This window comes from Papilio polytes, unplaced genomic scaffold (genome assembly GCF_000836215.1).
Source record: "Papilio polytes unplaced genomic scaffold, Ppol_1.0 DF822067.1, whole genome shotgun sequence".
NCBI classification, from domain to species: domain Eukaryota; kingdom Metazoa; phylum Arthropoda; class Insecta; order Lepidoptera; family Papilionidae; genus Papilio; species Papilio polytes.
In genome coordinates, this window is record NW_013527137.1 from 6,931,031 (window position 1) to 6,943,555 (window position 12,525).

Here is a 12,525-nt window from a genome sequence, read left to right on the forward strand (position 1 = left end):
CCGCGTCAAATAAAAAAAAAGCGTGTGTTCCAGAGTATGCTCTACATCTATACCGAATTTCATCAAGATCCGTTCAGTAGTATAAAGTAAAAAATAACAAAAATCCATCCATCTAAACTTACGCATTTATAATGTGACTTTAAAATACTAGTTATTGCACGATTTTATCTACACAGAACGTAAAAAATCTCAGTAATTAACCTATTTATTCTATCTGTGCCACATTTTATCGACGTCCATTTTGAAGTTACGTAGTCAAAAACAACCATCCATGCAGACTTTAGTATTTACTATATATATTTAAGTATTGTTAAATGTGTTTGGACAAAGTGAACCTGAAACAACATTCAATACATACATTATCATTTTTCTTAGCTTGTATAGAATGGCAGGCGTGGTGCGGCCCGCCGGCGCCGCGCTGCAGCCACACCAGCTCGGCCGCGCCGCGCCGCGGAGACCGCACGCTCAGGCCCTCCGATGTCACCTTATCTTTAACAGTGGTAGAGCCCGCTTTAACATCTTCGCACTGCAGGGCCGGCTCGCCCCCACCAATACCACGAGCACACAGAAGACAGACGTGAAGTGGGAGCAATTCCGCGTACAGTCTGATGAGTGTGGCGCCGGAGGCCTCATTTTATTCCCTTTCCCTTTCTCTTTCCATCCTTTTCTTAAGAAGAAGGAATGGTAAGGAAAAGTGGATTTGATAATGGAGAAGACGCGCAGAAAGGGAAAATGTCCTCTTTATGTGCGTCACTTCTTGCGTCAATGAAGGATAAGCAACGCATCTGCAATTGCGAATATTTATGGGCAGCGGTCGCTTTCCATTTCGGTGGATTCAGGTGGCCGCTTGCTCGTTTGCCACATTATGTTATAAAAAAAAATCTGACAAACACCAGCATACAACACTGATGATTCGGGAATGGAATTTTAGGAAGAAAAAAAATATCGAGTTATCATCCTGTATACATTATCTCGTTGCAATCTATCGTCAAATATCATACTTGACCGTTAAGACCATAGTCGGTTTAGTGTTTTAAGTTTTACAATTTCATTAAAAAAACTTTCATTTAAATTTTGTAAACAATCTGAAATGTACGACTGAAGTCACATTAACCATAAAAATAAAGATTATTACTAAATAAAAATCCCATTGAATTTTTTTATGATCATGTCACGATTGTAAAATAATAAAACAAAGAAAATATGTAATTTTAAACGTGGAAATACAAGAAATGGAATTAAAATAATTGTCTTACTCAATTTTCCATCAAAAGACAGTTCGAAGATGTATGAAGGTCTGTTAGTGCAGAATATGAGGCCGAGCCGGCGCGGCTCCGTCAGCCACGCCACGCCCAGCACGCCGCGCCCGTCCGCCGCAAAGCGGACCTGACGCAACACACTGTAACTTACCACACAGCCAGGCATAGAATGTGTTTAAAACATTTTCAAAATGTTAAAATATCTGTATTAAATTTCAGACATCAAATACACTTATTTCTTTCTAGTGCAATAAGAGCGCCGGACATAAAGGGTTACCAAGACGACATACGATAAAGTGGGTTGCCAACGGCGACATACGACAAAAAGGGTTGCCAAATGCTACATAAGACAAAGTGGCTCTGGCACTACAAGCGACATAAAAAGGTGACTTATGCATACTTAGAATTGGTTTGTAATACTGTTAAGGAACACCGTACCTTAGAGAGCACAGGCAATGTTACCGGCCCTACATATATTTGTAAACTATAGTAGTCTTTTTTTGTAATATATGTATGATTGTAATATATGTAATGAAGTTATATTACCTGTCCGGGACACCATGTTTCAGGCAAGCCCTCCAATACTGTGACAGTCTCCGTAGCCAGCTTGCACACAACTATTACTGAGAAGAATTTTCCCACCAGCTGTTCACCCCAATCTTGTCTGTATATGAACTCTTCACCCTGCAACATACTAATTATGTGCAAAAAGATTTTTTAACATAATTAAAACTTTTTTTTTTACCATTACAGAATCAGCAACCCTAATTATGGCCTTAATTTTGACAACCCTAAAACTAAATTAAAAATCTTCTGTCAGTTTACTAATACAATGTTCTTACTCTCTTCGGTGGAGATTCCCCACTGCCATCATTTTTAGCTTTATCCTCTGATTTCCTTTTTATATAGGGTTCCGATTTCTTTACTTTCTTCTCAGCGACATACACCACTGCGCTTTCGTCCTGCGACCACTCTAAACCACCAAACTCCGCTGAAAAACATTTCACACTTATAAAATACTACTGAAATATAAGAAAAATTATGTTTCATTGTATTGGCTTTTAATCTTATTGTATTGGATTGAAAAAAAAACAACCCAGCCTATATGTTCTTCAAGACTGTGTTTTAACACATATATTTTTATATCATAAGGTGGCAAATGAGCAAGCGGCCACCTGAATCCGCCGAAATGGCGAAGTGACTACTACCCATAGACATTCGCCATAGCGGATGCTTTGCCTACCCTTGAACGACGGAAGAGGAGACAAACATAAACAGGATGTTTCCACATAAACGGGATATTTTCCCTTCCTACGTGTTTCCACCACCATCAAATCCATTCCCATCGTTTTCTTATAAGAAAATGGGTGGTAAAAAACATATCAGTAAGATTATTTTAATATGAAATTCTTAACTAATATATCAACATAAAAAAGACATGGTTAATCATGTCAAAGTGTTAATAAACATACAATCAGCGTATACATCTCCGTGTAAATCCAGAGCAGTGAGATCAATGCAGTGTTCCAGGTTATGCTTGCACCACACCTCCAAGTACTGCTTCTTGTCCTTGCCTTCCTTCTCCTCACGGATCACCGCTTTAAACATACCCTTCGGTGATACTGATGATAGTAATCTTTAACAAATAAATAAATTACATAATCTATATCTATACTAATATTATAAAGAGGAAAGATCTGTATTTATGTATTTTTGTACGTATTGTAATAACTCAAAAACTGCTTAACCAATTTTAAAAAATTCTTACATCATTAGAAAGGAAATTTATCTGTGAGTAACGTAGGCTATATTTTTATTTAGTTTTATAATATCACGGAGATGAAGTCGGGAGCTATATTGTACAAAAACCCAGTTCTTGCAATTTGTCACTAACAAAATAATCTTTATGAGAGGGTAATTAACATTTTTGTTGTATAAAACAAAATAATTATAGTCTGTTAAACTTACTCATTACTCACATCCACTCCAAATTCACTTTCCGCGATAACTTTAAGATTATCATTTAAAATATAATCCGTCAAATATTTTGTCGTCTTCCCTTTGTCCAAATTCCGAACAGACCATTTGCATGAAATCCTGTTTCCGTCATTGTTAAGTTTAGCACCAACTATGGAAGGAATCTTCGATAGTGTCTTGTATGCATTTACAATTGTATCTATCTGTAAAAAAATTAAAATAAAAAGGATACATTACTTAATAAAGCATCAAAAGCAATATTACATCATTCTAGTGAAAACACATAATTTTTATGTCTTACAATTAACAATATAAATAAACCAAAAACAAAACTCACTTGTGTTGACATTCTTAACATTTGTTTTCAATATTATCTTTTCCTGTACTCGGGAATCTGTAAAAACAGTCTATTTAAATTGATGCAATAAATTAGGAAACCACAGGAACTGTAAAATGGTTTGTGAAATTATTATTTATATTACATTTTCTATCTTCATTGGTGTTATCAGTTCATTGTTTTACCACAAACATATGAAGTGCAAACAACATTCTTATCAAATGATAATGTAGAAAATGAAACAAATTTTTCAGCGTACTACCTTACAATGAAAATTGGAAATATTATCGTAAAAAAATAATTGAGCCCTTCAATGTATGCTTTGCAATTTATTTGCATTGTTTGGTAATTTCACTGGTAACTTAAATTAAAAATAGAGTTGACTCAGCAAATAAATACTTTACAAAATCATATGTCATAACAATATTACTATTTTGTAAACAAAATACTTTTGGTAACGTTTTGTGCCTACCTTTTAATATTATATTAATTAATACTAACTTCCAAACTTACAATTTTAATTTAAGTTAAAGTTGTATGAAGTTATTCACAAATACAAATATCAACAAAGAGCAGTGCGCATATAAGACGGCGGGATATTGTACAACCAGATAATCTGTGTACAAAAGATCCGAGTATAGTGCGACAAGGATTTTGTGCCATCTTTTTGACAGTGACTTGACAGTGACAGGAGGGCGCTTGCGAGCATTTTGGGTTACCAGCAAGGTAATGTTTCCACATTTAAGGGGTTTTTATCCTTTCGATTACAAAAACGTAAATTGTAAAGGAAATAAAATACCTTACAATGGAGCTAGGAAATGCTCCTAAAAAAACGCCATAGCTAAAGAACTTTAGTAGCAAACTTTTAGCAATGTCCACTCTTTAAGAATAGCCTTAACATAATAGAAATTGTCTTTCTTATGTAACATAAAAAGATATGCCCAGTGGTTCGAACAGTGCCTTATAAAATCATCAGACAGTCAGTTTCTTGTTATATTTCTAAATACACACAGTAATTTCCTTTTTACGTAAGTAAATATGTATTATAAACTAAAATCCTAAAATGAAGTCGATACTTCCAGTTGCACAAAACACGTTACAATTAAGAGTTCAGTTACTACAATTTGAAATAAATAGGCATAAAAAAACTATCAGCAAAATATTTACAAGTCAATTACTATAGAATTATTATTTGAAATTTCCACGGGAATTTCTCGATTTAACAAAATAACTATGTACCCCTATACAAAAAGTTCCTGGCATGGTGATGGGACTAGAGTAATTTTTTTTCCCTCGAGTCACTTGGTACTGATAACTTTCACACTCGAATACCACTCGAGTAAAGATAAGACTTGAGTGATTTTTATTTACTCGAGTCACTAGGAATATAAAACTCGAAAAACCAAAATTTTGAAACGAATAAAAAAATATTAATTGAACACAAAATATTCATTTTCGCGTAAATTTAAAAGCTACTCAAAAAAATCTAAATGAAATGTAAAAAAAAATTACGTGTAAACTAAAACTGTCTTCATAATCAAGAAACCTCGTATATCCACTATCAGTTAAATTGAAATATTATAATGTTCTACTAATAAGTTCTAATCAAATTTGATTTATTGTACCATTCGATTGGTTACGAGTCTCTCGTAATCGAGTCAACTCGAGCCACTCGAAACTCGAGTTGTCAAAAATTTCACTCGAGTCCGAGTAGTATAAAAATTGCTCGAGTCCCAACACACTATGGACAACGTTTCGTTGCCCCAAATAAATTGCGACAATTGTGAAGATAAAGTCTTGTATTTTCAATTAGAATAAATAAATAATTTTGAATAAAATCCAAACATTAACAATTATAACTTAATTTCACAATAATTAATAGCATTTCTTTAACAATGACATATCTAGATTCATATTCAAATAATGTAGTTCACTTAGTTTTACTTACAATAAATTTAATTTACATGTATTACAAAAGTCCTACAATTTTACAGACCAAATTCCTTTGTAAGAGGCTCTCCAACATACAGCATTTTAAAACCATTCATGACCGGATGTACAGTTGGAATTGGAGGACATGTTGATTTGTCATGACTGAGACGACTCTGTCAATTCGTCAAAAACTGTTTTGTTTAGACAGAAATTGTACAAAATTACATAGTAAATCGGGTGATATCGTGTTGTGATAAGTGATTATAATATAATGTGTGATACGTTTTTACGCTGACGAATTGAATAAAGAAAAAGTAAATTTAAGTAGCAATAGCCGATCAGCAACTCTTTGGTAAGTTTACGATGTTGCATCAATTTGTCCTCGTCATTATCTTTTTATTCATCTAATCGGCCACGACACAATTTTGAGAACAGTGTTTTTGTCAAGGCTTCTATTATCCAGTTAAAATCTTGCCTTTGGATTTTAAAATTCGTGTTTGTTTATGAACTTTAAACTTTTGGTTTCAGTTTCAAGTTTGAGTATTAAAGTGGTGTTATCTTTGTTAGTCTGCTTGTTTGTTTGTTTGTTATTTCGTGACGTCAATAAAAGTAGAAAAGTCTTTGTGCTAATGTGTATGATAATGATAAATGTTATCTGCATTTGTGATATCAAACTGATAGTTACTTGAGTGGAGCCTCTTATTTAAGTGTCAAAAGTTTATTATTCACCTACTGTTTATTTCTCAACAGAAATAGAATATTTTGTAAGTGTTTTATATACTTTTTTAAATATTGTAAATGTATTCTGGGAAAATTTTCAAAACATCATAGGCAATGGAGAAAAATGTTTTAAGTGTTTATAATTTAAAAAAAACTCATTGTACAATTAAATCAAATTTCTAAGTTCATCAAAAGATTTTAAATACACTCTCAACAATATCAATGTTTTGGGGTTCCTTGTAACAAGTGTCTCTTCATCCATACACACCTTGCATTTATAATTTATATTAACAAAGTGATATAGCTCATTTATGTTTGAATGATATCTAGAATTCATTTAAAACTAGTAACTGGCAGCATATCTACTGATCCTATATATATGGATATCTACAGTGTGGTAATTAGGGTGTTCCGCTGCCCTCTTCTCCTGTAAAACACCTTAGTTCATAGAAGAGACATAGTATCTGTGACAAGGCTAGTGCACATTTTTTATGTTAGCTTTAATCATACTAATATTATAAATGCGAAAGATTAGATGGATTAATGGATGTTTGATAGAGTTTGTAGCCTAAACCACTGAATGGATTTTGATGAATTTTGGTTTAGATATAGAGAATAGAGTGGAAGAACACATATGCTACTTACTTTTGTTTTTTTAATTCCATGTGAACGAAATCGCGGGCAAAAGCTTGTAAAACTGTAATTAACTTGCAATTCAAAAACACTCAAAGTCTAAGGTACCACTATATTATATTTGTCTTGAACTTAAGTAATTGTGCGGCTTAAGTTTTATTCATTTAAGCAGCTTATGTCTACAATAAGCTAATTAAAAGTTACATGTTTTTTCGTACAGTATTATTAGTGACAGTATGAGAATGTGATGTGAAAGAAAAGCAAGAGTATTTTATATGTCTTGAGTTAATTGTCAAAATGGTAGGCAGTTTTAACATTGGTAAATAATATTATGTGAAATGTTTAGTTTAGTTTTTATTACATCAGTATGTAAAACCCAGACTAACCAATATCTGAAGTAATTGCGGTTTTGTATGTCCGACTTTTATCTATGTGTTTTTTTAATAATTTTTCTTTTATTGTTTGGAATATGGAATTCATACAACTTATTCCATACATTTAATTGTTTAAATACTTTATGATAACTTGTCATCCCTTCCATTCTGAAGTTAACTGAGAAAAAAATGTTTCAATTTAATATAATTCATTCTTTAGTAAGAATTGTGTGTAGTTGTGTTTATAAGTTTTTGAGCCTTTGCTAATTTTTTCTTTGAATATATCAATTTAGTTGCATTTTTTAGCTGATCCATTAAATTAGTCTGCTTTTAATCGCAATAACCTTACAATTGTTAGTTAATGTCTACCATTCCTCAGGCCTTGACTACCACACTAATTATCGATTTTTAGTCGCACAGTATTTATAGTAACAGTGACTTAACAACAAAGTAACCATTAAGTTATGGATGACAGTAGTTTTTTTTTTTTTTGTAATAAAAATGTAAAATGGCCGCTTCAATTTGCCAAAATAGTAAAGAGACTTGCCTGCAGTCATCTAAATTTGCATGCATTGTTGAGAGTACCTGAAAAGGTAGCGATGGACAAAAAGACAATATTTCGCATTTCTATGTGTTTCCATCTCTATCTAGTATTCCTTTTTATCCCTTCCTTGCAAGATAATGGTGGAATGAGCAAGAAGACAAGTTCTACACACATTTAATAGACGAAACGCAGAATGATTCCACTTTGAGCAACAGAATCTTCATGCTTTCTGAGAAGTTGTACGTTTGTTTTGTTTTACGTGTCAGGTGGGCGCGAGCTCAATTTTCACATTCCATTGACCAATGTCCGCGTATTGCGTTCTCATTTCCGCTACCTCTTATCAGTGAGTCAGAGTCATGTGGATATCATATTGTAAGCTTGTGTTCGATTAGAATATTTTTCGTGTTTACAAATCTGCTCTACTGATAGACGAGGGGATTGTGCGAGTTGTGTTTGTTGAATTATGCGTTATTATAAATATTAACAGTTTACCTTGGTAATGCTTGTAATATCAAACATTTGTCATACGAGTAAAAAGAATAAGGGCCTGTTCCACCAAGTAATAGTTATGTCACTGTCATAAAAGGGAACAAAATCCAACATTTCCGTCACATAATTTACACGATGGATTGTTATCAGACAATTTACAATTTGGTGGGACAGGCCCTAAGTATGTTAACATCTATCTACCTATAGGTGTTCGAATTTAATGTAATACACACGACTGCGTACTTCGATGCGAACACGGTTAGATGACAAGAGTATAGTCGGGGACTTTTATTTCCTATCCAGTTCGGGGAATTTGACAAACACAATACAATTCGCTTGATAACGTCTGTAATAAATTATAGCTCTTGGTGATAGCTCATGGTAATATGGTTCGATTCTAAGTGGGAAGCGAATATAATTCTTCAACTGTTTGACTGCTAGTGAGGGAGTTAGGTGTCTGTGGCCGGGGCGGACGTGCTCCAATAGAGGAGTTCAACGATCTCATCACGGTCGGAGCGACGAACGCGTAACCGACGCGACACTGATGACGGATTAGCAAAATCCTCATAAAACACGTGCAAACACAATAACGTGCAAATCACTTGAACGAGATATCTGACTCTATTTTAGAGTTTTTCTGAAGAATTCAGTGATTCAGTCAGTCCAGTCCAGATGCTGTGAACGGTTGTCAATTTTAACTGTTCTCGGAAAGTTGTGTGTTCAATAGAAACTTGTCAATTCAATTCAAAACTATGCTCATCTGCATACATCAGGTAATAAACGCCTCTCAATTATTTGGTGCAGTGTTTGTGATACTTTACTTAGTGGTAGCGGGTTCAACGCACGTTTCGCTCTCCGGTTCGATTCCGCACACCTATTATGTTAGCAGTAACAGTACAAGGCTCCACCTCCGCTGCTCTGCGTGCACGTAAAGCACAGAACACGATTCTCCAAGCAATGCCACAGACCAATTACAGATAGAGCTTTTGGCAATATTTTTACTTACCTAGCTACAGGATACTATGTTTAATTATATTTGATCTGTTCTCACCTTCTTAACATCAGTTACGTATCAAAGTAATTAATACAATTATCAACTACTTTGTCGTAAGTCAACCCGCATTGATAAGGTCTCCCACCACTTCTAATCCACCGCTAAAAGTTGATTACATAAGCGTATATAAACACTTCGTTATATAGTCCTTAGTATGTCAGCGATCCGTCTATAAGGTGTTAGGTCTGCATTCATATTTGGGATAATGATTTTTTACTAATATCTAAGATAAATAGAAGTAAATCTAAAAATACACTTATGTAAACAAATGCTAGGCTAACCTTACGTCACGTTAGAGTGGATTACGTCACTGCAAATCGGAATATCCGCACGGTAAAGCGATTAACAAACCAAAGAAGTGCACACAAGCGAGGTTTTTTTGTTTTATTTACTCGTATGTGTACGTTACGTAACTGTAGATATATTATTTTATATTATTAACTTAATGAGAATAGGGTTAGAGAGAGGTATTGTTGAGTCACGGCCAAATAATCATATTTATTACTTACTTAGAAAGATTGTGAAAATGCATATAAGAGTATGCTTCTTACCAATATAAATGTAAAAGTTTGGGTGCATGTTATTAGCTATCTCCAGAATAGCGAAACGGTTCTTAATGTTTGGTATATTTAGAACAATTTGAAAAACAAAAATCTAGGCATAAGGTAGTAATTAAAGAAGTTTCGTTGAAGTAATGTAAATTTAATAGCTATTTCATGTACAGCAGTAATGACGTCACTCAAGTTATGCGTCACACCAAATTATTAGAAAAACATCGGGGAAATCCACAATTCTAGTGACGTGTATCAGAAGCTTACAGCGTTTACAGTTTAAAAAATATAACTGCACTAGTTTAATGTTTTCGATAACTGCTTTCAGATTAAATAATACCTTTGAATCACATATTTTGATACATTTCCATAGTTATAGATGTTATGCTATTAATAACCATCAAAAGAAAATATAAATACGATGTAAACAATAATTATAGTACATTTACTCGATTCTGATGCATTTTTTTTTAAATAAACTGTTTTATAAAAAAAAAACTTAAGCCAAGCTTCGTTTGCCAGCTTTCAGTAGTAATTTAGGTGTAACCCAGGAAATAAACTGCAACAAGTAATATTTTGAACGGCATTTACCAGAGAAAAGTTTGAGAAACTATTAAAGTTAAACGCTCTTGACTGCGTGCGTAGTGCGTGCTTGTTGCGTAGCGTCGCCGTCTGCCGACCGTTGTTGTGCCGCTTCCTCCCACTTTGTTACTCAAACAGCCCCCTGTTAGGCTCTGAACACACTAACACTTTTATATTATTCCTAGGAATAGATGTATCAGAATAAATTCGTCGAATTGCTATCTAGTTTTCGTATAATTACCGCTATCTTAGACGCGTACAGTATTAAAGTGCGATATAAATAAAGATAGGGCAATCATGAATGAGACGGTTTTACTAAAACTAGCTATTTTTTTAATATTTCTGACGTCAGATGAAAGATCATATGTAAAATGCATCCAGCTGTGTGGAATCGCCTTAACCTTATGCAGTTGGTCAGTGTTCAGTGGTGAGTGCGTGTGATGGCGGTGCCACACGAGCGACGCGATGTCGTACGTCGCACGTCTTATGGTGACACAGTGATATCTTATCGTGTCGCGGTGCGCCCGCTGTGAAAGTGAACAGATTGTAAACACTAAACATTTGTTGAATGCAAAATAACGTGGACGTGCTGTGTGTGGACATTTATTTTGCACTAGTTTGTAGTTTGGTTAATAAGTTGAACCGAGTACTAAATAGTTTGTTAGTATCATTTATAGGTTAATTTGTTGGTTTTTGTTGTTGTTTAACCAAAGTATTAGCGTGATCAAGGTCGTGGTCGTGATATCTAGTGATTGATTATAATTTTCAATTACGTTGAATTTTTCATTTACTAGGAATTGATGGTGGTAAATGTTGTGAAATATTACTGATATTTGATAATGGAAAATGTTATTTTCTATAAGTAACAAATCGAGATTTTAAACATAATGGCATATATACTAAGCGTAAATATTATTAATTAGGGTGTAATATTACGTTATTATTAATTTTTACCTCGGATGATTTTAAATAGAATGTTAGACAGAGAAATGAACGATTTAAAAACTGTTATCGGTCAAGTACGGTCTTGTCGTTTGTTGTTTTCAATTTGCCACCAATTCATGTATGTGTATTATCCTTTGTATGTATAATAAATTATTCAATGTAATTGTAATTTAAAAAGATCGACATTAACCTTGTACAAAAGCTTTTAACCAAAGCTTTAATTAGTAGTTTAGAGTTTATAATAACAATCCAATTTTATCGTGGCAGGATTTGATAATAAAACAAAAGCCTGTTTTGTTGATTTATCTTGTTAATACAATACCATTGAAGTGACAGGAATGTCCATAACATAACTATGAGAGCTCCCCCGTGTTTTTTCTATTATGCTATAATTGATAATATACATGATTATTGTGTCATTTAATAAACTAAAAATAAATTGACATGCGATTAACATTACGAAAAGCCGTTGTGAACGAAATATTAGCTAGTTTAAGAATATATCCTATACTGTCAGTCCTACCAAATTGTAAATTGCCTGATAACAATCGAAAGTGTAAAATATGTGATTGAAATGTCGGATTTAGTTCCCTTATCCAATAGTGACGTCATTTTAAGCTATCTGAGCCTCCATCAGCCAGTGGTGGGACAGGCCCTTAGTATCTAGTTATGGCCTTTATGTATGTTTACTAGGGGGAGCCTTTCTCCCCCATTTTCACTCTCCCATCTGTTAATTGGATCGTACGCGGTGCGCGAGGGTCACGCGGAACACTTATACAACTTCCTTTATGTAAACAACGTAATCTTATAAAGCTATTTTGGATGACATTGCTAGTACATAGGTCCTTATGTATTGTGTTATTTGATGCATGAATTTGGAGAACGTAAACAAAATAATACAATGTTCTGCGTAAAAAAACGCTACATAAAAATCGCACGTAAATTCTCCATACAATTTACTACCAAATGTTTTAACTATATCAAATAAATCTGAACAGTGGCTTACATTTTTAAATACTCGATTATCATGACTTAGAAATGAAATTGTCGATAGAAAATTTTCAGCTCTCGTAAAACACTAGTGGAACTTCTTTGTCATTACAGTTGTGGTAATATCAAAGATGGTGT

General features: G+C 33.7%; 2 protein-coding genes across 2 annotated transcripts in view; one reads left to right on the top strand and one right to left on the bottom strand.

Annotated features, from left to right (window-relative positions):
• LOC106106910 (acylamino-acid-releasing enzyme-like) overlaps nucleotides 1-4,205 on the bottom strand; it is a 9,917-nt gene extending 5,712 nt beyond the window's left edge. Inside the window, exons 1-8 of the mRNA XM_013287569.1 lie at nucleotides 4,087-4,205; nucleotides 3,574-3,630; nucleotides 3,228-3,439; nucleotides 2,732-2,895; nucleotides 2,102-2,250; nucleotides 1,806-1,943; nucleotides 1,257-1,386; nucleotides 314-489 (exon numbers count right to left, since the gene is read on the bottom strand). Of these exons, the coding sequence (XP_013143023.1) occupies nucleotides 314-489; nucleotides 1,257-1,386; nucleotides 1,806-1,943; nucleotides 2,102-2,250; nucleotides 2,732-2,895; nucleotides 3,228-3,439; nucleotides 3,574-3,594 (990 nt within the window). The 5' untranslated portion in view covers nucleotides 3,595-3,630; nucleotides 4,087-4,205. The remainder of the gene's footprint in view (nucleotides 1-313; nucleotides 490-1,256; nucleotides 1,387-1,805; nucleotides 1,944-2,101; nucleotides 2,251-2,731; nucleotides 2,896-3,227; nucleotides 3,440-3,573; nucleotides 3,631-4,086) is intronic.
• Nucleotides 4,206-5,625: 1,420 nt separating this feature from the next.
• Nucleotides 5,626-12,525, top strand: part of LOC106106911 (epsin-1) — a 15,106-nt gene continuing 8,206 nt past the window's right edge. The window contains exon 1 of the mRNA XM_013287570.1: nucleotides 5,626-5,857. The gene's annotated coding sequence lies outside the window, so the exon portion shown is untranslated. The remainder of the gene's footprint in view (nucleotides 5,858-12,525) is intronic.